Source organism: Petaurus breviceps, unplaced genomic scaffold (assembly GCF_028583685.1).
Source record: "Petaurus breviceps papuanus isolate PSGF00001 unplaced genomic scaffold, PetGlider_PUasm1.0 37, whole genome shotgun sequence".
Taxonomy (NCBI): Eukaryota; Metazoa; Chordata; class Mammalia; order Diprotodontia; family Petauridae; genus Petaurus; species Petaurus breviceps.
Genome location: NW_027186296.1, coordinates 101,097,772 through 101,123,825, shown reverse-complemented (window position 1 = coordinate 101,123,825; position 26,054 = coordinate 101,097,772). Strand labels below are relative to the sequence as shown.

The 26,054-nt window shown below is 37.2% G+C and overlaps 1 protein-coding gene across 1 annotated transcript in view; it reads right to left on the bottom strand.

The window, feature by feature from the left end:
- Positions 1-26,054, bottom strand: part of DMBT1 (deleted in malignant brain tumors 1) — a 495,581-nt gene that overhangs the window by 233,608 nt on the left and 235,919 nt on the right. The window contains 6 exon segments of the mRNA XM_069097407.1: positions 3,025-3,054; positions 3,168-3,476; positions 3,561-3,626; positions 13,927-14,230; positions 16,111-16,121; positions 18,962-19,264. Of these exon segments, the coding sequence (XP_068953508.1) occupies positions 3,025-3,054; positions 3,168-3,476; positions 3,561-3,626; positions 13,927-14,230; positions 16,111-16,121; positions 18,962-19,264 (1,023 nt within the window).

The window sequence follows — 26,054 nt, the reverse complement described above, 5'->3', positions numbered from 1 at the left end:
GGGACAGATTCATCCAGTGTGATTGGAGTGTAGAAGGGAGGAAATAAACATTTATTAAGCACTTACTGTTTTCCGGGCATTGCTCAGCACTTTACAAATATTTTAATCTTCATGAGAACCATAAGAAGTAGGTAATATCATCATCCCTACTTAAAAAATGAGATAACTGAGGCAAGCAGAGGTTAAATGACCTGGCCAAGGTCACAAAGCTAGTAAGTGTCTGAGGCTGGATTTGAACTCAGGGTCTTCTTGCCTCCCGACCCACGTAGCTGCCACATGTATTATAGAATACAAGAAGGGTTGGAAAGATAGCCTGATGCTTTGTTGTGGAGGATCTTAAAGGCAAAAAGAGAAGTTCAAATGTGGTAAACAATAAAGACTTCTGAGCAGGGGAGAGACATCACCAGAGCTAAGCAGAAAGAATTACATTCAGGTAGCATATAATGAATTGGAGGGAGGAGGAAGGAGAAGAAGAGACAGATTGGTCCTTAGAGGAACTGGAAATCTGGGTAGGTAGGAATGAGATCATGCAATAAAAGTGCTTTTCTTGGTCCAGATGGGTGTGGATCTGTGATTTCACGAATATGGGGAAATTTTGGTGTAGAAACTCCCTCCACTGATACAAATGGGCTATTCAGATATAAACTAGCATCCTAGAGAAATGCCTGGCGTTCTGAGAGGTTAGGAGAATTGCCAAGGGTCACAGAACCAGTATATGTCAGAGGCACTACTTGAACCCAGGTTATCCTGACTAGACTCTTGGCACTGGTCATAGAGAGGAAGGTCACAGAGATGTTGTGGAAAATAAATCTAAGAGGATCTGGTCAGTGTTTGACTATTAGAGATGAATGAGAGGATCCCTTTGTGTAGCCTCTTAGTGGGAGATTATTTTTATTCTCCTAGTTGATAGTATTATTTTCCTTGTTAAATTATATTTTATTGATTCATCTCTTTACATGTCATACTCCTCAGTCCCATGTAATATCCCTGAGGGCAGAAATTTTATTTTTTGTGCCACTAGGGGTAAGCATGGTACCTTGTAGGTGCTTAATAGATCATTGTCAAATTGATTTGATACAATCAAAGCTGAATTGGGAAAGTATGCATAGATCAGAAATTGAAGATCATTATAAGGGAGAAATTGTACGGTCAGTAAAGTTCACCTCCCTGTCTGGGTAATGGAGTGGTTAATGGGTACAAGTGATGGAGGTGCTGAGAACGCAGCGGGTAATGTTTATTTAAATAAAAGGCTTCTTAATAAAGGTTTAATTAGCTTGGGATAGATGCAAGAAAACTTGGAAGCAAAGATTTGAATAAAAAAGGGTGGGCTATCTTTTTGGGATTACCTACTAATCATAAGTTTGTTTTTCTACATAAATCTACATTTAAAATAAGCTATCCATCTCCTAATGGATTAGTGAAAAATGTTTCTGAACCATATTTTTTTTCAGAGTTTCAAAATCAAAATCTTTTCAGATCTACATAATTTGGCCCTAAATTGAAGGCTGTATTTCTCATCTGGAAAAAAAACAACACTCAGTTGCAGAAGCTTGTAGTATTTTGTATGCGTGTTTGATTTGGTTTTGATGGGTTTTTTTCTTAGTCCCAAGTTATTTTGCCTTTCTTCATAGTAACTAGCCTGGAATTTTGAGTTCTATTTAAAATTACCATTTATCCCAAGTTCTGAGCCATTTTCTGGTCTTCATTGTGGCAAAGTTTTAAGTTTCCACAAGAGATCTTAGAACCACAATATTAGAATTGTAAGGAACAGTACAATCCCTAAAGCCTTGATAGAAAGTTGACCAAAGTCACAATTGAGTGCTACCTTTTGCTTAACTGTCCTCATGCTCATTCCTTTCTTCTGTTTTTCATTCTTATTTGCATCTACAATTTTGATCTCTCCATCCCTATTCCAACATTCTATGCTTAAAGTGTGAAGTAGAGAACTGGAGATTGAAGGAAATGAGGACGAAATTTAATATAAATGGAGAGAATAGCAGATTTGGAGCTGAGTTTGGTTGGAATCCTGGGCTTGCTACTTATTCCTTGTATGACTTTTGCTTTACACTCTCTGCAAAACTAGAGTTAGCCTAGATGATCTTTAAAATCCCTTACAACTCTAAATCCTAGGACTTACAGGAAATTCTACAAAGACATATAAAATGTAGGTATATCAGCAACGGCTGGTCAGTATTGGGAATGGATGCCATCAGGCCCTATGATACCATAGGTACAGAGCTGCCTCAGGTTATTGGACATATTGGATAATGCAGGGACTATTGAACCAATGCCTATGTTAATACAAGATACTCAAGTTGCAACTGACATCACCATTGGATGGGCCAATTGAATGACATTTTTATTCCATATATGAATGAAGGATGTCAGAAATGAAGGATAATTTGGTACAACCACAAAAAATAGTCAATTGAAATATACTCAAGTGTGTTATCCATTTTAGGCATTATTTGAGGTAAATTTAACCCCACACACTTTCTAGGAATAAATACCTGAAGTTTCAGATACTTCCAAACGCTGTCAGAGGACTCATGATTAGGGGATGCAAATTAATGTTTCAATATTAACTTAATCAAAATATAACTTGGAATGTAAATCTGATGAAAATTAAAAGCAAATATATGCTATGCAAAGCTAAATACTAGAGATTCTTTGGAATAGTTGCTGTTTTGGACTGTTTATCCTAGCCCTCCATTAACAAAACCATTGAAAGTTGACTCTGGATCCAAATGCCTAATATAATCCATATGTTTTAAAAAAGGTTTTATCCCTTTCTTTAGAGCATTAATACGTGAACTCCTTTATGTGGGTTTATGCTTTTACATTGTCATAGGAAAAATCTTTAAAACCACACAGCAGTTTTATGAAACTTTGATTATTATGGGTTTTCCTATAGAACATGCATAGTTTAACATGGTATTTTTCTAGTTATTTCTTTTTATTTCCTATGTCTGAGTGGTTAAGCACAAAACTTACCAAGAAAAATAATAATCTCATTTGGCTTACCTGATAAAACAGTTGTTGGATTCTCATCACCTATTGGGAAAAAAAATAGCTATAATCATCATGGCTATTCATCATTTACACTATGAGTCTGATCTATACCAAGGATGAGCTTTAAAGAGAGGAAAAGCCACACTCATCTGCACAAATGACGCTGGCATCTTCTTTGTGACTACAGTTATGGGTGAACCAGTCATCATGGGAGCACTGAGCCAGGTGGCTTTCCCCTCCACTGCCTTGCACATTGTCCAGGAGAATTTTCCCTGAGACAGGGCCAAAGTGAGCTCCATGGGGGGCAGAAAGAGCCTGTCCACAGCCGAGCTGCCTGCATACAACACCTGCTTCCTTCAGCTCCCAGTGGTCATCACACACTGTTCCCCACGTTCCTTGGTAGTAAACTTCCACCCTACCTGAACATCTTCCTGTCCCATTTCCTAGTCTCACTAGAGGCTTATCTTAAGACACAAAAATGATGAGGATTAGCACGCTAAAGGCATCATGTCATTTATCATTGCATTAGCTTGTGCATAGTGACTCACCTGAGCCTGAAATTGACTTATCAACAATTGCTGGTGATGGAGGATTTGAATTTGAAACGAGCAGCACTGTAATAAAATTCAAATGGTTATTACCAGTGAATGTTGCTTACCTATTTATCTGACCCAGAAATCAAGGTAAGGAACATAATTATCCCTATATATGTATATTCAGATGGAGATAGTTCCATCCATAGCAGCATACTCTAGTTTGGTTCAAGACCAATGGATAGAAGTTTAGAGACAGATTTTGGTTCAAAATAAAAAAGAGCCTTTTTAACAATTAGAGCTATTTAAAAAATGAACAATGGTGAAAAGGCTAGGAATATTCAGACTTTTATAGAAGTGATGCAGGTAGGGCATTATAATTGTCCTCAAATATTGTAAAGTCCATTACATTAGAGGAAAATTAGATTTATTTTATATACTCATAAGGGAAAATATAGATCAAAAATGGAATTTACATACAAGCAGATTTTTTTTTACTAAATATACAGAACTTTCTAAGTGTTAGCCCTATCCCAAAAATGGACGACCAAATTCTTAGTTACTTAGCTCCCCACCTATAAGAGTGTTCAAGTAGCGTCTGTATAACCATCAGAGATGTCATGTATTGATTTCCTCATGGAGTAGGAAATTAGATTAATTGATTTCTAAGGTCTCTTCTGGCTCTAAGATTCTATGACTCAGTCATTAAATAGGCATGAAGTGAAAAAAAATTGCTTTTTTTGGTATGTAGACATGAATGGGTGAGATTTGGGAGCTATAGAGTACCACAATGTATGATAATAAAACTTAATGTAACCCAAGGCAGAAATTCTTAATCTGGGGGGGGGGTCTATAAACTTGTTTTAAGAAGATTTTTGTAACTCTTTCAATATCATTTATTTGCTTTATAATTCTATGTATTTTATTTTGTGCATTTAAAAAGATTATTTTTTGTAAGGGGTCAATGGGTTTCACTGGACAGCCAAAGGGATGCATGACACACAAAAAGCTAAAAATCCCTGGATTGTAGGCAGATTATAGATGAAGAAATTTACGGCTTTTAGAGGGCACAATGAAACCAGAATTGTCTCAAGGATCTTAAAGTGCCTTTGACTCAGCTTTTCATCTCAAGTTACTACATCAATGTTTTAAAATAGTCAATATGTTTAATCAGTTTCTTTAAGCATTACTATGATTTAGTGTTCTAAATAATCACTTATGGTTACCTTTTCATAGTATCCTACCTGAAGGCATATGTGTATCACTGACTCCTGGTGATGAAGGAGCTGAATCTTCAGTGGATAGTGCTATAACAATATCAGAATGAATATTTAAAAATTGATCCTATTCACTTTCAACAGATGAACAAGGTTACCTAATATACTCGAGGCAATATGATGTCGTCAAAAGATCATTGAATTTAGAACTAGAAGACCTGGGTTTGTGTTCCATCTCTGCTACTTAAAAAATATATGATCTTGGTTAAATCGCTTAACTTTTCTGTTTTTCAATTTCCACCTTGGTAAATAAGGGGTATAATACTGGTTATCCTATACCACAAGGTAGTCAGGAGACAAGTACTTTGTAAACTATATCACTGTAAAAATGTGAGTTGTTATCAGATCCATCAATCCAGAAATGGAATTTAATTATCTATGAATGCATTTATTCAAAATAGAACATTTCCAGAATCTACAGGAAGCCATGGAGGAGAGTTGCTCAGAATGGGCAGGCATGGATTGGATTTCATACCCATCACTGGGGAAAGCCCCCATTTTGAAGGAATATTAGAGAGCTAGATTTCCATAGAGCAAACAGAAAGCTCAAGGTGGCATAAAATATCTTTATTCTTTGACTAGATCAGAGGTGAGAATCTAACTGATTTTGTATTTTCATTTTTTCAGTGTTTTAAATCCATAAATATATGAGATTGGAAACCATATAGTTTAATGATGTATGGCATTAAAATTCTAGCAATATAGGTCAAATTTTATACATAGATGACGGATAAACAAAAGAAACTAGTGAAAAACACCGAATGCAGAGTAGTTTTAGAGGACCATACACGCCATTTTTATCCTCTTAGGCTTTCTCATTTTTGGTAAGCCTCAAGGGTATCCAAGTAGTCAAAACACTACACTCTGCTGTCCTATTAATCTTCTTAAGCACAGTTCTGATGATTTGATCATTATATCACTCTTAAAAAATCCATTACGGTTCTCCTTTGATGAGTGGATGAGGTCTTAATCCTTTAGCCTCATGTTGACAGCAGGGCCTTCATGATATGCCCACCTTTCCACACTAATGTCCCATTACTTTGTTTCACATTCTTTATGTCACCGTCAAACTGGGGTTTTCACCTTTCCCTGAATAAGTCTTCATGATTTTGTTCAAGTGGAGCCCTCCTTGTGGAGTACCCCTTCCGCACATACCCATGCTTATTAAATACTTGCCAGTTTTTAAAGGCACAGCTCAAATGCCACCTCCTTCATCAAGTCTCCCTTTTACCTCCAAGCTGGAAGCAATCTCTTCCTCTAACCAGGGGTGGGGAATTTTTGGCCTTGAGGCCATATGTAGCCTTCTAGGTCCTCAGATGTGGCTTTTTGATGGAGTCCAAGTTTTATAGAACAAATCCTTTTATTAAGGGGATTTGTTCTGTGAAGTTTGGATTTAGTGAAAGGGCCACCCTTGAGGATCTAGGGAGTCACAGGTGGCCTTGAGGCCATAGGTTCTCCACCCTCACAACTCTTCCCTAGCATTTTGTATCTCTTACTGAATTTGTCTAATTTTCTCTTTGTTACAGTTAACGATGTATTTTTTTATCTCTCCTACTAAATTATAGTCTCTATGAGGGCAGGGGCTCTGTGCTATTGATCTTTTATTTCCAATACTGCATATAACTATTTAGTAAATATAGTAGGAACAATAAATAAAAATGACCTACCACTTCCATTCCATTCCCTAATTGTTTCTATGGTTCTAGTCTTGCTCAAGTATAAGAAAGGCACCTGTTAATGATTTTTTCAATTACCAGCTCCTACCTGATAGTTTCCCTGGATGGTCAACACCTAGAGGTAATGGAGGAGTTGAGATGGCAGCAGGTAGAACTATAATAAAGAAAATTCCTATTAATAGTGAATAACTGATCATCTTGATGAAGAAAAATGTAATATGTTCAATTCTATTAACAGGAGACATTTTCCCACATAACTTTTAAATTTGAGCAATATTTGAGTTTAACTCCATGAATAAGGACACAACAGAAAATGTCATGATTTAAAGTGATATATTGCCTATCACACCCTAAATAGGTGGTAAAAGATGTTAGGTCACTCCTGGCCCATTGAGCCTTAAGATCCAGTCAAACCCCTGTATTCTGATTCAGCTTTGAAATACTTTTTGATGCCCTTATCCAAGACCTCATACATCTTTTTTAGAGTCAGTGTCTAGTTATGACCAAGGATTTGTGTATCCACCATAGTATGTCTGCTTTGCACAGTTAGCACTTAGAAATCTCTCACAATGGGTCAGTGACTCCTTCCAAGAAGCTTGTGTGTTGGTTCTGACCACTAAGATTTTCTGGGGCTTTTTTTATCATCCATCTTACTAAGGGCAGTTGTGAGCTCATCTCATTAATGATTCTTGTGTTTAACTCTTAATTCCCTGAAGGAACAACAGACGAAGCAACTATGGAATGTGGACAGGCTAGTAATTTCACCCTTTTTGTCAATTAAAAAAAATTGAAAGAATTAAAATTTAAAAACATCAAAGGACACTGTAGAGATTATTTTGTTAAACTTCTTCATTTTATACATGAGAAAAATGGAGCCCAGAGAGGGGAATTTGGATAAGGTCATACAATTTTGTTAGTATGACAAGCTCCAATAATTGTATTATAGATATGTCCTGATCATAAAAGCACCACACCATTGGTTGCCTTTCCTGGGGTGGGGGGAGTGGGAAGAGAGAAGAGGTAAATGTTTCAGTAAAACTCACATACACATGTACATAGGCATGTGTAGATACATACATGGGAAGGCTTCTGCAAAACGAGGCTACTATTACATGTTATCTTGCTAAACTGATGGTCATGCCCTGTTCCTTCTCTCTCCTTTCTTGTACTGACTGGCCTACTGCCTGATGGTAGGCTTATGACATTGAGCTTAAGGGTCAATATCAATCAAATATTTGTTTGTTGCTGCTTAGTTGTGTCCAGCTCTATGTGACCCCATGGACTTTGTGCATAAGGCTTTCTTAGTAAAGGCAAAGGAATGGTTTGCCATTTCCTTTTCCAATGAGTCCCCATTTTACAGATGAGGAACTGAGGCAAATAGGGGTTAAGAAATTTGCCCAGGGTTACACAGTTAGCAAGTGTCTGAAGCTGAATTTGAACTCAGATCTTCTTGGCTCCAAGTTCAGCGCTCTATCCACCGTACCACTTAGCTGCCATGAGTATTTTTTGGTGCCAGCCACTATGCTCGACCTTGGAAATGCAACTAAAAAGAATGAAACACTCTACTTGTAAAGAGTTTCATTTCAGTAGGGAAAGCAACAAGTACATATATAAATATAAGCTACATAAAAAGAATGTGAATAAGTACAACTATATGCAAAGGAGTGAAATGCAAGGTTTTTTGAGAAGGTGAGCATTAGCAGTTAGAGGGGGGAATTGGGAAAGGCTTCAGGCATAAGGTAGTACTAGAACTAGAAGACAGTATTAGATCATACTTAGAGGAAGAAGACTTATGAGGAAGAGATTAAAGAGAGAGGGAGCATCCCAGGGATGTGGGCTAGCCAGACCTAAGGCTTGGAAATGGAAGATGGAGTGTCATTTGTGAGAACTAAAAAGAAGGTCAGCTTGAGTGGATGGCAGAGTGCCATAATGTGTGAAACTTTGAAACATTTTTATTTTATCCCAAAAGCAAAAGATGTTGATTAAGTGGGAGAATCACACAGTCAGATTTATGTTTAAGGAAAAACATGTTGGCAGTAGTGTTGAGGATGGATTGTAGTGGGGAGAGACTTGAGGTAGGAAGGTGAATTAGGAGGCTGCTGCAGTAATCTTGGCCAGGAGCTGAGGCACTGAACTAGTGATGTGAGTAGAAAGCTGTCATTCTCGAGATGTTGCGAAGGTGGAAATGACAAGATTTGGCAATTGGTGGGATATGTGTGCAGAGAGTGAAGAGTTGAGGATTATCCCAAGCATATAAATCTAGGAGATTGGAAGGATAGTAGTGTCTTTGATGGGACCAGGGAAGTCTGGAAGAGGAGAAGGTTTAGAAAGAAAGGGAAGGAATTCAAATTTTGATATACTGAGTTTAAGATCTTTTTGGAACATCCGATCTAAAATGTCATCAGAGATTTAATCACTGCTTATCCCTGACTTTTTTAGGGCAGTTAAGTGGCACAGTGGATAGAGCACCATTCCTCCAGGCAGAAAGATTCATTTTCCTGAGTTCTTTCTGGACTCAGATACTTGCTAGCTGTGTGGTGCTGGTCAAGCCACTTAATCCTCTTTCTTTCAGCTTCCTCATCGTAAAATGAGCTGGAGAAGGAAATGGTAAACCACTCCAGTATCTCTGCCAAGAAAACCCCAAATGGGGACATGAAGAGTTGGACACAACTGAAATGACTGATTGACAAATCCCTGATTTTATGATCTGGCTTCAGGTTGCCACAGGCTTGGTGCACCCACCCCAGAGCTCTTAGCTGCAGTTACTGCTTTCCTGCCCCATAAAGCTATGTTGTACTCCTTTAACTCTTTATACCCAAATAATGGCAGGTCTGGGACTAGAACTTGGACTTTCTGCTTCTCAAGCTGTTGCCTTTTTCATCCTTTACTGCCTGTATTCTATATATCACTCACATCTTCCTGCTTTATGACCTTTCTTATTTTCCTCTCTCCTTGAATCACTATTTTTGTTGTACTTTTTAAATGTTCCATTTCCAGAAGTCATGCACTGTCCTGTAGACATATCTCCAGTACCTTCTAATTAACAACAAAAAGAGGTGATTTCTGAACTGGGAGAAAAATAGAATGGCATTTTCTCCCCTGCAAAATTGGTTGTGTTGCATTGAAGAATAAAATCTATGAGACTTTGGGTTGGTCACCAAAACAAGTAACCCTCCCGAGACTTGAAGATGTAAAGGACTCCAAGATGTAGTAAAAAGAGTTCTGAACTGAGGCACAGAAGACTTAGTTTCTAGTCCTGACTGCTATTTCCTACCTGTAGAACATAGGACAATTAAAAGTCTCTGGGTCTTGATGTCCTTGTCAGTAAAATGAGAACTATGGAATGAATGGTCCACAACTTCCCTTCTACTTTCATATCCTAGTAGAATTAGAAGATCTCGCCCTCATTTTCCACAACAATAGCATCTTCTGCCCAAGTGTATGTATCTAAGGGTGGCCCACTGAAAAATCAATTTTACTTAAATTCACATTTCATTTGTAACACCCAGTATGTATAGTCAAGAAAGCCAGTTCTAATGACGTAACCTGTTTAATATATTTGGCAGATCTTCCTTTTATTTCTCTCATTTTGATGGTTAGAAAAATGTTCTCTTACCTGATACCATAGTTGACAAATTTTCATCACCTATTGATAAAGATAAATTTTTAAAACCTCATCACTATTTTGCTTTATTAACTAAACTGTTTTCAATACATTAGTCTAGTAGAATCAATAAAATGTGAAATAATGTATCTGTAAAATACAGCATTTTGTGGTGTTCAATATCTTTGATTTGCTTTGATAAAAGGAGAGAAATGTTAAATAAAAAAGGTAACAAATACTCTCATTCTGACTGCTGACAGCATGTAAACCTGATCCAGGTAGTTTTCATTCTAAGATGCTGTACATTGTACTGGAGAATATTTCCCAAGTCTGAACCAAAGGTGGGCCCTAGTAGGGTCAAATAATTCACCCAGACTTCTACTGTGGGTTCAACACACCCGCCTCATCCAGAAGTCCAGTTTTTTTTTTTTAATAAAAACTATTTTCCAGATCCCTTGGCTAATATGTTTTAACCCTTTATGAATATCATCCCATTGCTAGCTGGAAATGAGGTCAATTTTCTAAGTATACCAAAGGGATAAGAGTCTATACACCAAACATTATCAGCTCTGCTTTCTTGGGGTCCTAGCTAAAAATCATGTGGCCCAACATTTCTAGTAAAAAATTGAATGCTTTATAACAGAAGGAAATCTTTAAGAGGGAAGGATAGTTGACACAAAAATTTTCTCTTACTTATTTCCTCAGAAGATGACTCTTCAACTTCTACTATTGGTGGAGAAGCTGTGAATTTAATATCTGTTGTAATAGAAAGAGTCCATAAATAAAACTATTAATAGTCAAGTAACTCCAGGTAGAAGCATATTTTTCCTCATCATGATGGATGAATGCTAAACAAGTAATACTGTAGAAATAGTTTATAATGATTTGCCCAATATTTTATAGAAATTGAGTTTTTAGTGTTTAATTGTGAAAAATAACTATTTCCAGACAATATCCTCAAAATTTAATGACTGAAATATAAAATAAGGAGAACTTGAAGAACAAAATGACCTAATAGTATTTTCTATTAACTGGTAGAATTTATAGAGAGTGATTTCCTGCCAGAGCTCCCACAGGAGAATGATCTCTTTCCCTGTCTAATGAGAGGGATAGGCTAAGTGGTAGAATTTTTATAGAGGGATACATTGTAGGGGAAGCAGGTCTGTTTTTGTCAACATGCATTTTTCTTTATCGTATTTTCCTGTTATATGTATAGTCCTTTCACTTTTCCCAGTAGCCTTTGCTCTTGCACTGTTAGAGAGGATGGACTGACAGCTGGAAGGTGTGGTGAGTCCACCATTCTCCGAACCAGAAGGTTTCTGGGGAATGGGATTCAGATTCATAATACAGATATGGCTATGTTTGCTGGAAAAAAGGAGAACATTTAACCTAGGTGTATGCTTAACATTTTAAAAGTACAAAAGAATTATTGTTGTTTTAAAATGAAATGAATTAACGAAGTTGCCCAGGATTGCAGAAAGATCTCTGTCAAAATACCTACGCCTTGTCAAACCTATCACTTTCAAGTGATGTGACAATGGCATTGAAAGTTAGAATCATTTTTACTATGTTCACCACCTCACACTTTTCTGCATTCCCTTCCTGACAACACCTTGATATGTATGTTGAAAGAATATCAGGTTAAAAAAACCTGAAAGCTGAATTTACCTGTTGTAGGCATCAAATCCTCAGCCTCTGTCAACATAGAAAAAAAATCTATTGTTAGAGAAGACTAGGGTTTTTTCCCTAAGAAATGCTTCAATTAAAAGTGATTCTTAATTATGAAATCAAGGAAGTAGAATTTGTAATGCCACTTTCTTGGTCCATGTCACTATAAGCAAAACCCAACATGATAGACAATTAAGCTCTTTATTCCCTACCTTAGAACATCATGGAAAGTTCTCTATAATCAACCAATAAATCAGAAAGATTTATTAAACACCTACTTTGTGCCAGTCACTAGGGATCCAAAGACAAAGGTGAGAGACTCTCTGCTCATGAAGAGTTTGCATTCTACTGGGAGGACACTTAGAACTGACTGTTGTTTCATTAATTACTGCGCAGGGAAGATGTGACTTCCCACAAATGAAACATTCTGTTTTTAACTGGCAAGCATACTTAATTGACTCTTTCTATGGAGATATAAATTCAATAAAAATGGTCAGAGAATCTTTTGGATTGTTTGAATTTACTAAACCAGTTGGTTATTTTGCTATCAGGTTTAGTGGGCCCAGTACAAGTGGACCCTTTCCTGATGCCTCCAGTTATCTGGTAATGATTTTCCCTCTCAAACCTCATGTTGTACTTTGCTTGGGGCATATCTTTCTTCTCTCCCTATTGAATTATTTTATATGTGTGCAAGTAGGTATGTATATATATATATGTGTATACACATATATTTGTACATATACATTCATACATACATATATAAATATACACAAAGATATATATATATATATTTATATAATGGATGTATGTATTTGCTTATCTATGTACATGCTGCCCCTCTCTGTCTCCTGGGCTCCTCAAAATATAATTATGGACAGAAACTTTCAATTTTTACTTTGTATCTCTAGCACATAGCATGTGCTTTTGAATTAAATTCAAAACCCCCTGACAGATATTGGTACCATCATCACTATCATCATCATCATCATCATCACAATCACAATCATCCTATTAAGCATTACCATCACCATCATCATTATGATAATAATAATAAAACATCTGGGATTTATATAGTGCTTCAAGGTTTGCGAAGTACTTTATGTATGTTATTTCATTTGAGACTCACAACAACCCTGGAAGGTAGCTGCTGTTAGTCATCCCATTTTACAGATGAAGAAGGCTCAGAGAGGTTCAGTGATTTTCCCAGGTCACACAGGAAATAAATGTCTGAGGCAGGAATTGAACTTAGCTCTTCTCAACTTCAGGTCTAGTGTTTTATCCACTGTGTTACCTAGTTGCCAAATGAGCAAAGATGCACCTAATCTAAACTTTGTATTGCCCCCAGGATGTGAGTTAAAGACTAGGATTTGGTACTCTAAACTCCCTGGTTAGTTATCTTATTTCTTTTAGTGGTACAAATCTATTTCTTAGCATTAGTTATATTTATGGCAGTACCATAGCATGCTGACACTGGTAGTGATACTTTTTTTTTTTGCTTTTTGTGGAGGAGAAGGTAGGGCAATTGGGGTTAAGTGACTTGCCCAAGGTCACATGGCTAATTTTGTGTTAAGTGTCTGAGGCCAAAAACTCAGGTCCTCCTGACTCCAGGTCCGGTGCTCTATTCACTGTGCCACCTAGCCACCCCAGTAGTGATACTTCTTGATCAAAGAATACTGAACTCAGAAGGAAGATGCATTAGCGATGGTGGAACTTAGGTAGCTGACACAATAATTCCCCATTATTTTTCACTTTCAGTAGATTACAAGCTTTTCCAGGTGAGGGGCTATGTCTACCATTTTGTTTTTATCTCCCCACATTCCATTGTAGTGTGGAACACTCTGCATAGTGATCTATGTGCTATTGACCACTTTCATCCTTCCTTTCTTGGAGAAGCTTGAGAATACACTGAAAATGCATCATTTGAAATCTAACCACACTGCAATTCATGTAACTTTTTCCTATATGAATCCTATTTTAACCTCTATTTTTTGACTCATTCTTTTATGAGCTCAAAAGTTTCCAATGGTTCCTCATTTTTGACTTATAAAGAACAATCAGGAATTTTCCATAATGGAGCCTTTATGTATTGCTCATCAGACGAGTGGAAATGTTTTTAGAAAGTGATACATACACTTGGGAGAAGAGGGAGACATTACCTGAACAGATAATACTGGCATCTTCTCCATGACCACAGTTATGTGGAAACCAGCCTGCATGGGGACATTGCCGCAGATAATTTTCTCTTCCCGTACACTCCACATCATCCAAAAGAATTTCTCCTGAACCTTCACCAAACCGGGCCTCAGTGGGGGCAGCAATGGCTCACCCACATCCTAGCTGCCTGCAAACCACATGGGCTTCATTCATGTCCCAGTGATCATCACACACCTTGCCCCACTGGCCATGGTAGTAAACTTCAATACATCCACAACATCTGCCTGACCTGTTCACTAACCGCAACTGGGGCCAAATGTGTTCACAAACACATTAATATTGAGGGAAGAAATACACTACATTTATTCATACAACTTTTCCCACTTTTGCTCCCCACACCAACACACATTTTGGGGAAGAAAAAAAAAGAAAATTATTTCCATGAGTCCTACTTCACCTATCCTCTCTCTTTTGTTTCCTTGTTTAAAAAAGGAATTCTTCATGAGACTTTTCTCAGTATGAGGATAGTTGAAGGGATTATATATATATATATGTATATATATATGTAGGTGTATGTGTATATGTATATATGTGTACATGTATACATAGACAGAGGGCACGGGGTGAGTTGAATGTGAAGTGATGATATAAAAAAATAAAATTAAGACATGAAAGAGGAATTTGTTAGGAGAAGGAAAAGAGGAGAGATAGAATGGGATGGATTATTTCAAATAAAGGAGGCAGGAGAAGGCTGTTACAATGGAGGGGAAGAGCAGGAAGGTGAAAGGGAATGACTCAACCTTACATTGGATTTGACTTAAGGAGGGAATAACATACACAACTCAATTTGGTGTCTTACCCTATAGAAAAGTAGGGGGGAAGGGGAATAAGAGAGGGAACGATAGAAGGGAGGGCAAATTGGGGGAGAGAGTATTTAGAAGCAAACACTTTTGAAAAGGGACGGAGTCAAAGGAGAAAAAAAAGAATAAATGGGCGGCGGGATAGGATGGAGGGAAATACAGTTAGTCTTTCACAATATGACTGCTATGGAAATGCTTTGCATTACTACACATGCATAACCTATATTGAATTGCTTGTCTTGTCAGTAGGGGTGGGTGAGGAGGGGAGAAAGGAAAAAATCTGGAACTCAAAGTTTTAAAAACAAATGTTAAAACAAATATTTGGTTTTTTTGTAAAAAAAAAAAAAAAGCAGTCCTTGCTGTTATTTGAATTTGTCCTAAATCTAGGGTCCCTGGATCCATGTCTATATATAGATGTCAGGAGAGCTATGAACTTAAATGTGAAAAAATACACCTTTATTTCAGTATAATTGGTTTCCTTTATAACCTTATATATTTTATTTTATGCATTTAAAAACATTATTTTGAGGACTTTATATGCTTCATCAAACTTCTAAGGGAATCTTTCATACAATAAAAGGTTAAGACTGCTGCTCTAAGTAAAACTTGTAGAGTTTTTGCCTGTGTAAGCAAAGAATTAATGAAGCAAATTCTTCTATTGCCTTAGAGTATGGAGGTAAATCACTGGGCAACTTGGGTACCTTTAGTTCCTTGGGGAAAAACAAGCTGTGAGCACTGTTGGTTTCTTATTTCCTTAGACCGAGAAACCTCAAATATACACAGACATTTGTTGAATTGAATTAAACCCTCAATTTTATAATTGGGAGGAAATGAAATCCTACATCTAGATAACACCTCAAAATCACTTGTAAATTATTCCTCTTCACCTCCTCCCACTTCTACTACTTACCTCTTGAAAACTGTAAATAACGTGTTTAAAACAGATGGCATCTCAGATCTGCCAGCCTTATCAGGAGCATGGAGAATACACAATCTTATGAAGGAGGGGTGAGAGTCCTTTTAATGAGTGGTGAAAGTACACACCATTTCTAAGGCAAAATTATCTGGGAGTACTCGAATGTTAGGGACAGCAAGTCATTCAGAAATAAAAGATTCACCAAAGCTTATCAGATTTAATTAAAAAAATAACATGACTTACCACCTGGAAATGGGGTTAAGATTTCAGAGCCTATGGACACAGAGAAATGAAATGATTTATCATGTACAGATTTTCTATTTTCATATATCCATTCATGCCCTCATGCCTATATGATACAAAAAGAGATTAAATTTATTCCATGTGAATTCAGAGTAAAGGACCCTAACCTGTAAGAGGGCTGTAGCAGTGGGTAGAATAGGAGATTAAATGACTTCTAAAGTCCCATCCCAGTCTAAGAAACCATGATTCTACCAGGAAAAACTATTAACTCTTAATTACACATGTGTGGATTATCAAATCTGTAAATATTCTATTTGATCTTTTACCTGGACCTCAATAAAAGACAAGTTTTGATAAAAGTCACCTATCTTTTATCTTTTTTGGATAAAACTCATCGAATAAGAGTATTTTGTGTATTTATCTGAACAATTTAGATTTATTTTTGTCCCCATCCTGGTCTATTGAGATGCATTATCTTATGTTAAAGTTCAAAGGAATGAAGTTAAATGATTTTTTTTTTTTTGCTGATTGCAAAGAATCTGCCTTGTCATTTAAAAGCTATTTTCCCTAATCAAGGCAAGGGGGCATGCTAGACATAAAATGTGGTAGACAATTCTCTATAAATCATCACATTTATCCAGTTAAAATGAAGGGGATATTGCTTCAGTTACCTGAAAAAAATGTCCACATAGGCAAAGCTTCAGTTTTGACTTTCTGGCAATAAATTTAAGGCACAAAAATCTACATATATACATGAGAGTTAGCAGGGGGTTAATTGATAGAATACTGCAATTGAATGAAGGAAAACCCATGTTTTCCCACTTTTATTGTGTACATTTATTGTGTAACCAAGGGTGAGTCACTTGTTTTTTCATCAGTAAAATGAGAACAATACTTATCTGTCTATTTCACAAGATTGCTGTGAGGCTCAAATAAGATAATGCATATGTATTGCTTAGAGTGTTGCACAAATATCAGTTTTATTATATGTAAATGTTTACATATATTTATGTGCGTGTATACGTGTGTGTGTGTTTTAAACCAGTTTTTGGAGGCATTACTAACTATTCAGCTAATATTAAACAAAAGTAAATTTTTTTTTGGTGGACACAGCATGGACAGGTCATAATCTATATCACTCATGGGAGAAAGAAGCCAATATCAATAAAATCAGAGGCCCATTAATGTTCTGACATAAAAGAGTATGAATCTTACCAGAAGCTCCGGAGTTTTCCAAGTCAGAATCTATGAACAAGAAGAAATCGAACATTGCCTATAAGTGCCAAGTCTCCTTTTAGGGAAAACGCAGTGATGAGATTTCCCCATACCTGGTGCCTACATAGGCCTTATAAAATGTAAGAGATAACTGCTCTCACGGTATTGTAGAGAGTGACTAAAATTACCTTGACCTTTTAAAAATTCTCTCTTTTTCCTCTAAGAATCTGATGCCTGATATTTCTAGCAATTGTGGTTGTTCCTAAAGGATTAAGGCTTTGTTACTGGGGAGGGGTAGCTTATTAATTCATTCATTTAAGTGAAGGAAATAGTTTTTCTATTAACCCTTTACTATTCATTTAGGGGTTGGAGGACTGAAATGAGGGCCTCAGGAAATGAACTGAATATAAGACGTATGTTTTGAAAAGGCCAGATGGGAAAAAGTAGGTGCAGAGGAGAAGCAGGATGGTGTAATAGAAAAAAAAACACCTTGAGTCCAAAAACAGGGGTTCAGATTTTGGCTATGCTTTTTTACTTCCTGTGTGAACACTTTTTCTCATCTGTATAATGAGGAGGGTTGAACTAGATGACCTGTGAGGGTCCCTTCTAACTTGAGATTTAACATAGGAAACTATGGTATTCTGGATTCTTTGTCCCACCCTTGTGGGATTTAGCATATATAGTCAACTTTACCCTGGTTCAGTGAACTATCTTAACAGTTGAAGAGAATCCAAGCTATTATAAACTCAGCCAACTGGAATGATATGAAAGGATTTCTCAATATGCCAAAAGATGAGTTCCTAATAATTGCTTATAAAAGCATATTTCTGTATTTTCCATCTGTTATAAATGTAGTGACATATTTCTCCTGGAAAAGAAATTTTGTTACAAGATAAATTAAAATCACTTTGCAGCCAATCTTTAAAATCATCTTCAAAAGACCTTTGATTTCATCATAGAGGGCTCATTTTCTATGTTTGAGGAATGTAGCCCCTGCAAAATCAGCCTTTATGGGATTCTGTGACCAAAAATTAAAATCACTTCTTGGTCAACTTTTAGATGTTGTCTATTTAAGATTTTAAAGTAGCAGACATTGTTTATCACCCTAGCCATATTCAAAGTCTTTCCAGCTTTGGTAGGACCTACCAATGCTGCCATTTTGCTGGTACATAGCCTTTGAGAAGGCAAGTTTGCCTCAGTTCCCCAGTGAAACATCAGTGTAGGGTTTAAATGGAAAATTTATACCTTAAAAAATATAATTGAAGCTACTAATTTTCACTAATGTAGAAGATTGGTCAGAAGTGAACATTTTTCAGTATAGGTTGCAATACAATTTCATTACTTTCAAGTGACGATATGTGTAAGCTAATTAAGTGTTGTCTAAGTGGACGTTCACTAATAACTTTGCTTTAATGAATAGATTGAAATGGAAACTTTGAAGGCATTTGAAAAGAGCCTGTTTTCTTGAATTGTTTACATGCTTCTCTGAACTTATGATTGTATAACATTTATTGGCTGAATGATCCTTTTTAAATAAAGAAGAGTTACTGGGTGCACAAGAAGTAATAAAATTTTGTTAAGATTATGATCAGAGTTAGGTTGATTAATTAGTATATTAATTTCTTAATTGAGAATTTCCATGCACTGAATTTCTTTTTTTAATGAAGGATAGTCGTATTTCTGAATAAAATGACTTTTTAATCAGAAGTATTGAATTTTCCAAAATGTAGACAACAAAGGATGTAGAAAGATTTGAAAGCTAAAAAACAAATCAGCTTTCCAAAGTGTAAAGGAGAAATTTACCTGAACAAATCACACCAGCATCTTCATTGTGCCCACAATTGTGCACAAACCAGCCTGCATGGGAGCACTGCCCTAGGTAGCTTTCACCTCCAAAACAGTACACGTCATCCAGAAGAATCTGGCCAGAGGCCAGGCCAAAATGGGCTCTGCCGGGGGCTGACACAGCCTGTCCACACCCAAGCTGTCTGCATACCACCTGGGCTTCCTTCAGATCCCAGAAGTCATCACACACTGTTCCCCAACTTCCTTCAAAGTAAACTTCCACACGTCCAGAACACCTTCCAGACCCAGCCACTAGTCGAACTGTTAGCCAGTCTTGGGGGAGACCCAGAAAAAAGCCCAGAAATCTAGTGAATGACATACATCTTTTCCATCTTCTGGCAACTCACCCACTGATTCACTCTGCCCACTTTTCACTGTGCCCTTCAGTTTGTCTTCTGCTATGGGTTCATTTGCACTGGTAGGGACTTTGGTGACTATCCAACAATTCACTATCATGCTCATAACTGATATTTATATGGCTCTCTAAGGTTTGTGAGTCATTTGTCCATTTTATCTTGTTTGATCCTCAAAACAACCCTTGGAAAGAAGTGTTACCACAACTAAAGTCCTAATTTTACAGATGAGAAAATTGAGGGTGAAAGAGGTCAAGGAACTTGCCCAAATCCTGTGTCTTAGGCAGGGTTCAAATCCACCCATTTCTGACTCTGAGTCTAGTATTCTGTGCACTCTACTGCTTAGCTTCTTTCTTACCATCAAAGAACGCCTCGCTGTAGGGGTTCTAGGGATTCAATGTGGTATAAGGGGCAGAGAATTGAACTTGCAAAGTAAGAGAGGGTCCGAAGCCCACCACAGACACTGACTAGTGATTTGGCCTGGGGCAAGTCCTTTACTATTTCAAAGTCATAGTTTTCTAATTTGTAAAATTGGGCATATTAGGGTTTCCCTTACTGGGCTATTACAGGAGTCAAATTCATGCATGTATAGTGCTTTGTAAATCTTAAAGTGCTATGTAATTGTGAGTATATACATATACACACACGTGTGAGTATATGTATATATGTGTATATGCATACATGCATATAAAATCAGAGTTTGAAGGGTTCATAGAGATCATCAAATCCAACTTCCTCATTTTATAGATGAACAAACTAAAGCCCAGAAAAGTTCAGTGACTTGCCTAAGGTTTCACAGAAGCAGGAGGGTCTCTTGTAAGAAACATTGGAATGGGAGTGAGAAGATGGGATTTCAAGTCTTGACTCAATGAATCAATTAGCACATTATTTGTTTGGTGCCGGCACTGTGCTAAGTGATGGGGGATACAAAATAGGCAAAAGACAAGCCCTGACCTCAAAGAGCTTACAATCTAGTGGGAGAGACAACATGCAAACAAATATACACAAAGCAAGCTTCTATACATATAAATAAGAGAGAATTAACAGAGGAAAGGCACTGGAATTAAGATGGGCTGAGGAGAGTTTCTTACAGAAGATGAGATTTTAGTTGGTGCTTAGAGGAAACCAGGGAGGTTGGTAATCAGAACAGAGGAGGGAGAGCATTCCAGGCATGGAACACAGTCAGAGAAAATGCCCAGAACTGAGAGATAGAGTGTCTTATTCGTGGAACAGTCAGGAAGTTAGTGTCATTGTATTGAAGAATATGCGTCAAGGAGTAAGGTATAAGAAGACCGGAAAGGTAGGAGGGGACTAGGTTACAAAGGGCTTTGAATGCCAAACAGAGCATTTTGTATTTGATCCTGGAGGCAATAGGGAGCCATTGGAGTTTATTGAGTCAAGGAGTTAACATGATCAGACCTAAGCTTCAGAAAAATCACTTTATGGCTGAAGATGGATTGATTAGAGGATGTACTGGAGCGGGGAGAGAATTGACATAGGCAGACTCACCAACAGCCTAGGTGTGAGATGATGAGAGCCTAAACCAGAGTAGTGGCAGTGGCAGAGGAGAAAAGGAGGCATATATGAGAGATGTCACAAAGGTTAAATGATAGCCTTGGCAATAGCTTGGATGAGAGGGAATGAAAGATGGTGAGGAATGCAAGACAACTCCTAGGTTGTGAACCTGAGGGACAGGGAGGATGGTATTGCCTTCTACAATGAGAGGGAAGGAGTGCAGGAAGGCTTAGGGAGAAAGATAATGAGCTCTAATTTGGACATATTGAATTTAAGGTGTCTACTGGACATCCATTCTGATGAGATGTCTGAAAAGCAGTTGGAGATGCAAGATTGGAGGTCAGCAGAAAGGTTAGGAAAGGATGGGCAGATCTGAGAATCATTGTCATTGAGATGGTAATTGAATCCATGGGAGATGAAGAGATTGCCAAGTAAAGGAGCATGGAGGGAAAAGAGAAGAGGGCTCAGGACAGAATCTTGAGGGATACCTGAAGTTAGACTGCTGTTTTTTACCTGGGTGGCCTTGGTTGAACTATACCTCTTTGCACCTCAACTTTATCATCAGCAAAATAAGATCCTTAGACTAGATGACTACTAAGGTCCCTTTTACCTCTACTATAATAATTCTAGATTAAACACTTAGTTAATAGGAGAGTCAGAACTAGACCTGATAACCTGCCTTCCTATTCAATGTATTTTCCTTTTATTCCTGAAGTTACTAGTACAAAATAATAGTCTCTTGCATGTGTGTGCCACTTAGTATTTTCAAAGTACTTTCATGTTCATTATCCCCTTTGATACTCAAAAAGATTCTGTTGAGAGAGCTGATGTTAGAATTCCCATTTTGCAGATGTGGAATATGAGATTTGGAGGCATTGAAACTTGTCTAGAGATCACCCAACTAACTGGTGGGGCCAAAAATTGGTTGCGCTAGAATTCTGTTAATTCTTTCCAATAGAACTCACTATTTCCCACTTAACCATCCTGACTCATTACTAATAGTGCAATTTAAATATGCTTGTGTTACAGGTATGACTAAATTAGGTAAGAACTTTTGGTGGAGGACACCATCATTGTGAGAACAAAAATGTTGGGTCTAGGGGTGGCCAGGTAGCACAGTGAGTAAGAGCACTGGCTCCAGTGTCGGGATGACCTGGGGATCAAATCCCGGGCTCAGACACTTAGCACCCACCCAGAAACAACTGGCCGTGTAACCTTGAGCAAGTTACTTAACCCTGATTGCTTAAAAAAAAAAGGTTGGGTCTAAAAAAGTTTGGATTTGAATCTCATCCATGCCTCTATCTAATGTGATCATGGACAAGTCACTTAAACACCAGATATTTATTTTCTTCAGGGTAGTTAGGTTGGTAACAATGTATTTATTGTGCTTCTTAAGTCTTAAAATGAATTGTGGACAGAGTGCTGGGCCTAGAGTTAGGAACACTCATCTTCCTTAGTTCAAATCTGGCCTCAGACACTTAATAGCTGTATGACCTGAGGCAAGTCACTTTACCCTGTTTACATCAGTTTCCTCATCTGTAAAATGAACTGGACAAGAAAATGGTAAACCACTTCAGAAAGAAAACCCCAAATAGAGTCACAAAGAGTCAGACATAACTAAAAAGACTGAATGAAAACAAAAATTCATTTTTTTCATTTGCAAATTAGAGATGATAATATTTGTGCTACCTACCTCACAGGGTTGTTTTAAGTATCAAATGAAACAACATATGCAGAACACTCTGTAAACTGTCGAATACTATGGTAATGTCAACTTTTATTTTATTATTAAACAAGAGAAAAGATAGAAAAGAAACAACATATTGTTGTTGCCAGATGGGAAGAACATATGGGAACAGGAATTTTCACGGGGAATAAATACTCTATCCCTAGCCCTGTTCTCAAACACCATTCATCTTTTTTTCAGAACATGCTAACATCATGCCTGATAGGAATAATTTCTTACCAATGTTATTGATTAAGTTCATAATGAGAATTCTTGAATTCTTGGAGCCTCATGACAGCACTTTCTTCCTGCCTTCTGTCTGAGTGAGGAAGAATTGGGTTTGATAAATATTTACCTTCTCTCTGCTCCAGGGGCACATTTTCCTGGTTTCTGCTTCTCCAGTGATGTCCTTTCCAAGGCCTTTCTCCAGGTCTTCTCTTACCCCACCTGCCAACTGAGATACACCAATTCTTTAGTACCTGAAAGCCAGCCAGCAGGGGAATGGATATGTTGACCAAATAGGTGCTCTCCACCTCAATAACACTTGAGCATTATTCCCTCTCCCTTTTCCCAAAACTATTGCTGCAAATTCACATGAACTTATTCTTTTTTTTTAAATAAGTCTTACTTTTATATCATGCTAATTTCTGAATCCCTCCACCCCACTCCATTCTCCAAAACTAAAATCTGCGTTGTAATGAAGAAAAAAAAAACAATTGAATAATGAGAACCAATACAGTGATCACCTTGTACAAGGTATGTTTGATAGTACTGTGGTCAGAGCACAGGACTTGGAGTCAGGAAGACTTGAGTTCAAATCATGTCTCAGACACTAGCTGTGTGACCCTAGGCAAGTCACTTAATCTTTGCCTCAGTTTCCTTAACTGTAAAATGGAAATAATAATAGCACTTATCTCACTAAATTAAAAAATGAGTTAGCATATGTAAAGTTGAATATAAATTATATGATCATATTCTATTTTTCTGCAGTGTGGAGGGAGCTATGTTTCATTTTTTGTTCTTCAGGGCCATTATTATTGGCTCTTCAATTTAGGATTTGGCCTCTGTCTACCGATCTTTTTCATTTACACTCATAGCCTTTATGTAACTTGTCCTTCTGCTTGCTTCACAGTTCAAAAATTTGTTTTTTTCAGAATTCTGGACATTCATCATTTCCCATGGCACAGTAGTATTCCAGTGAACTCATAAACCGCAATACATTCAGACGTGCCCAAACTGATGGGCATCTCTTTTGTTTCCATTTTTTTTACTACCACAAAAAACGCTGCTATAAATATTTTGATATAGAATGAAACTTTCTATTTCTGACCTCCTAAAGTACATGTACAGTAGGGGATCATTGGGTCAAAGAGTATGACCACTTTAGTCACTTTTCTCACATAGATTTTCTTTCTTGCAGTGATTGGACCACCTTGAAGCTAGACCTGCACCCCATATTTATGTTTTTTTTATTCTTTCTTTTTTTTTTAAAGCAATCGGGGTTAAGTAACTTGCTCAAGGTTACATGGCCAGTTATTTTGTGTGGGTGTTACGTATCTGAGGCCGGAACTGAACCCAAGTCTCCCAACTCTGGGGCAGGCACTCTTACTCACTGTGCCACCTGGCCGCCCCTGGTTTATCTTTTTCTTAACTGGATTTTCTTGAAACAGTTATTTTCACCCAAAGTTTTGTGTTAATTACCACAAACAAAATGGAATCCTCAGATACATCTTATTAACTTTAAATAAACACTTTTATGAATGCCCCCTTTCCATTTTATTACGTTGCAGTTTATTTTACTTATGCTCTCTATCACTTGGATAGCTTTTTGGCACTTGCTTTATTTACTTCGGGGTGGTGCAATATAACAGGTAGATAGATGGGTTGTCATAGGTGCCACTGCAGCCAGACCCAGGGGGATGAGGTCAAGGACCTACTGAAATAAAATAATAGCCTTGCAAAGACATCAGACTTTTTGGCTGCTGGTCAATGCAAATACTGTACAAATTTCCCCCTTTCCTACTTCCTCATTCTTTATAGTTTTTTTTACAATGGTTTTACTCTAGCAATCATGCTATTATCCTAGCACACAATCAGTCATTATCCTTCTAAATCAGACAATCTTAATTTATTTAAAAGTATTTTAATATTTTATTTTCCCCAATTACATGTAAAATAATTTTTAGCTTTCATTTTTTATAATTTCAAGTTTTAAATTCTCTCCTACACTCTCTCCACTCCCTCATAACTGAGAAGGCAAGTAATTTGATAAAGGTTATACATGTGCAGTCATGCAAAATATATCTCCATATTAGTCACATTGTGAAAGAAAACACAGAGAAAAAAAACAAGAAAAATAAAGAAAAGAAACACTACGCTTCAAACTGCATTCAGAATCCATGAGTTCTTTCTCTGGAGATGGATAGCATTTTCTTCATAGGGTACTTCACAATTGTCTTAGACCTTAGTATTTCTGGGAATAGCTAAGTCATTCACAGCTGATCATTGTACATTATTGCTGTTACTATGTACAATGTTCTCCTGGTTCTGCTCACTTCATTCTGCATCAGTTCATATAAGTCTTTCCAGGTTTTTCCAGAAGGATCCTGCTCATCATTTATTATAGAACAATAATTTAACATTGCAATTATACACCACAATTTATTTAATTGATGGGCATACCCTCAATGTCCAGTTCTTTGCCACCACAAAAAGAGCTACTAAAAATGTTTTATACAAATAGATCTTTATCCCTTAAAAAAATCTCTTTAAGATACAGATATAGTAGCAATATTGCTGGGTCAAAGGATATGCTTAGTTTTATGGTTCTTTGGGCATAGTTTCAAATTACTCTCCAGAATGGTTGGATGAGTTCATAACTCCATCCTGCCCTCACCCTCCCCCAATGCATTAGTGTTCCAATTTCCTCATGTTCCAATTTCCCCATATTCCCTCCAACTTCTGTCATTTTCTTTTTCCGTCATAGTAGTCAATCTGATAGGTGTGAGGTGGTACTTCTGAGTTGTTTTAATTTGCATTCGTCTACTTAATAGTTATTTAGAGTATTTTTTTCATCTGACTATAGATATCTTTGATTTCTTCCTCTGAAAACTGACCATTCATATCTTTTGACCATTTATCAGTTGGGGAATTTCTTGTATTACTTTAAGTTCTCTATTTGAAAGATGAGGCCTTTATCAGAGAAACTTGCTGTAACATTCTCTCTCCTCCCCCCACTTTTCTACTGTCCTTCTAATTTTGGTTACATTGGTTTTGTTTGTGCAAAAATGTTTTTGTTTTTGTTTTTTGCCTTTTGGAGGGCAATTGGGGTTAACTAACTTGCCCAAGGTTACATGGTTAGTTTTTGTGTGTGTGTGGGTGTGGGTGTTAAGTGTCTGAGGCCGGAACCAAACTTGGGTCCTCCTGACTCCAGTGCCATGCTTTACTCACTGAGCCA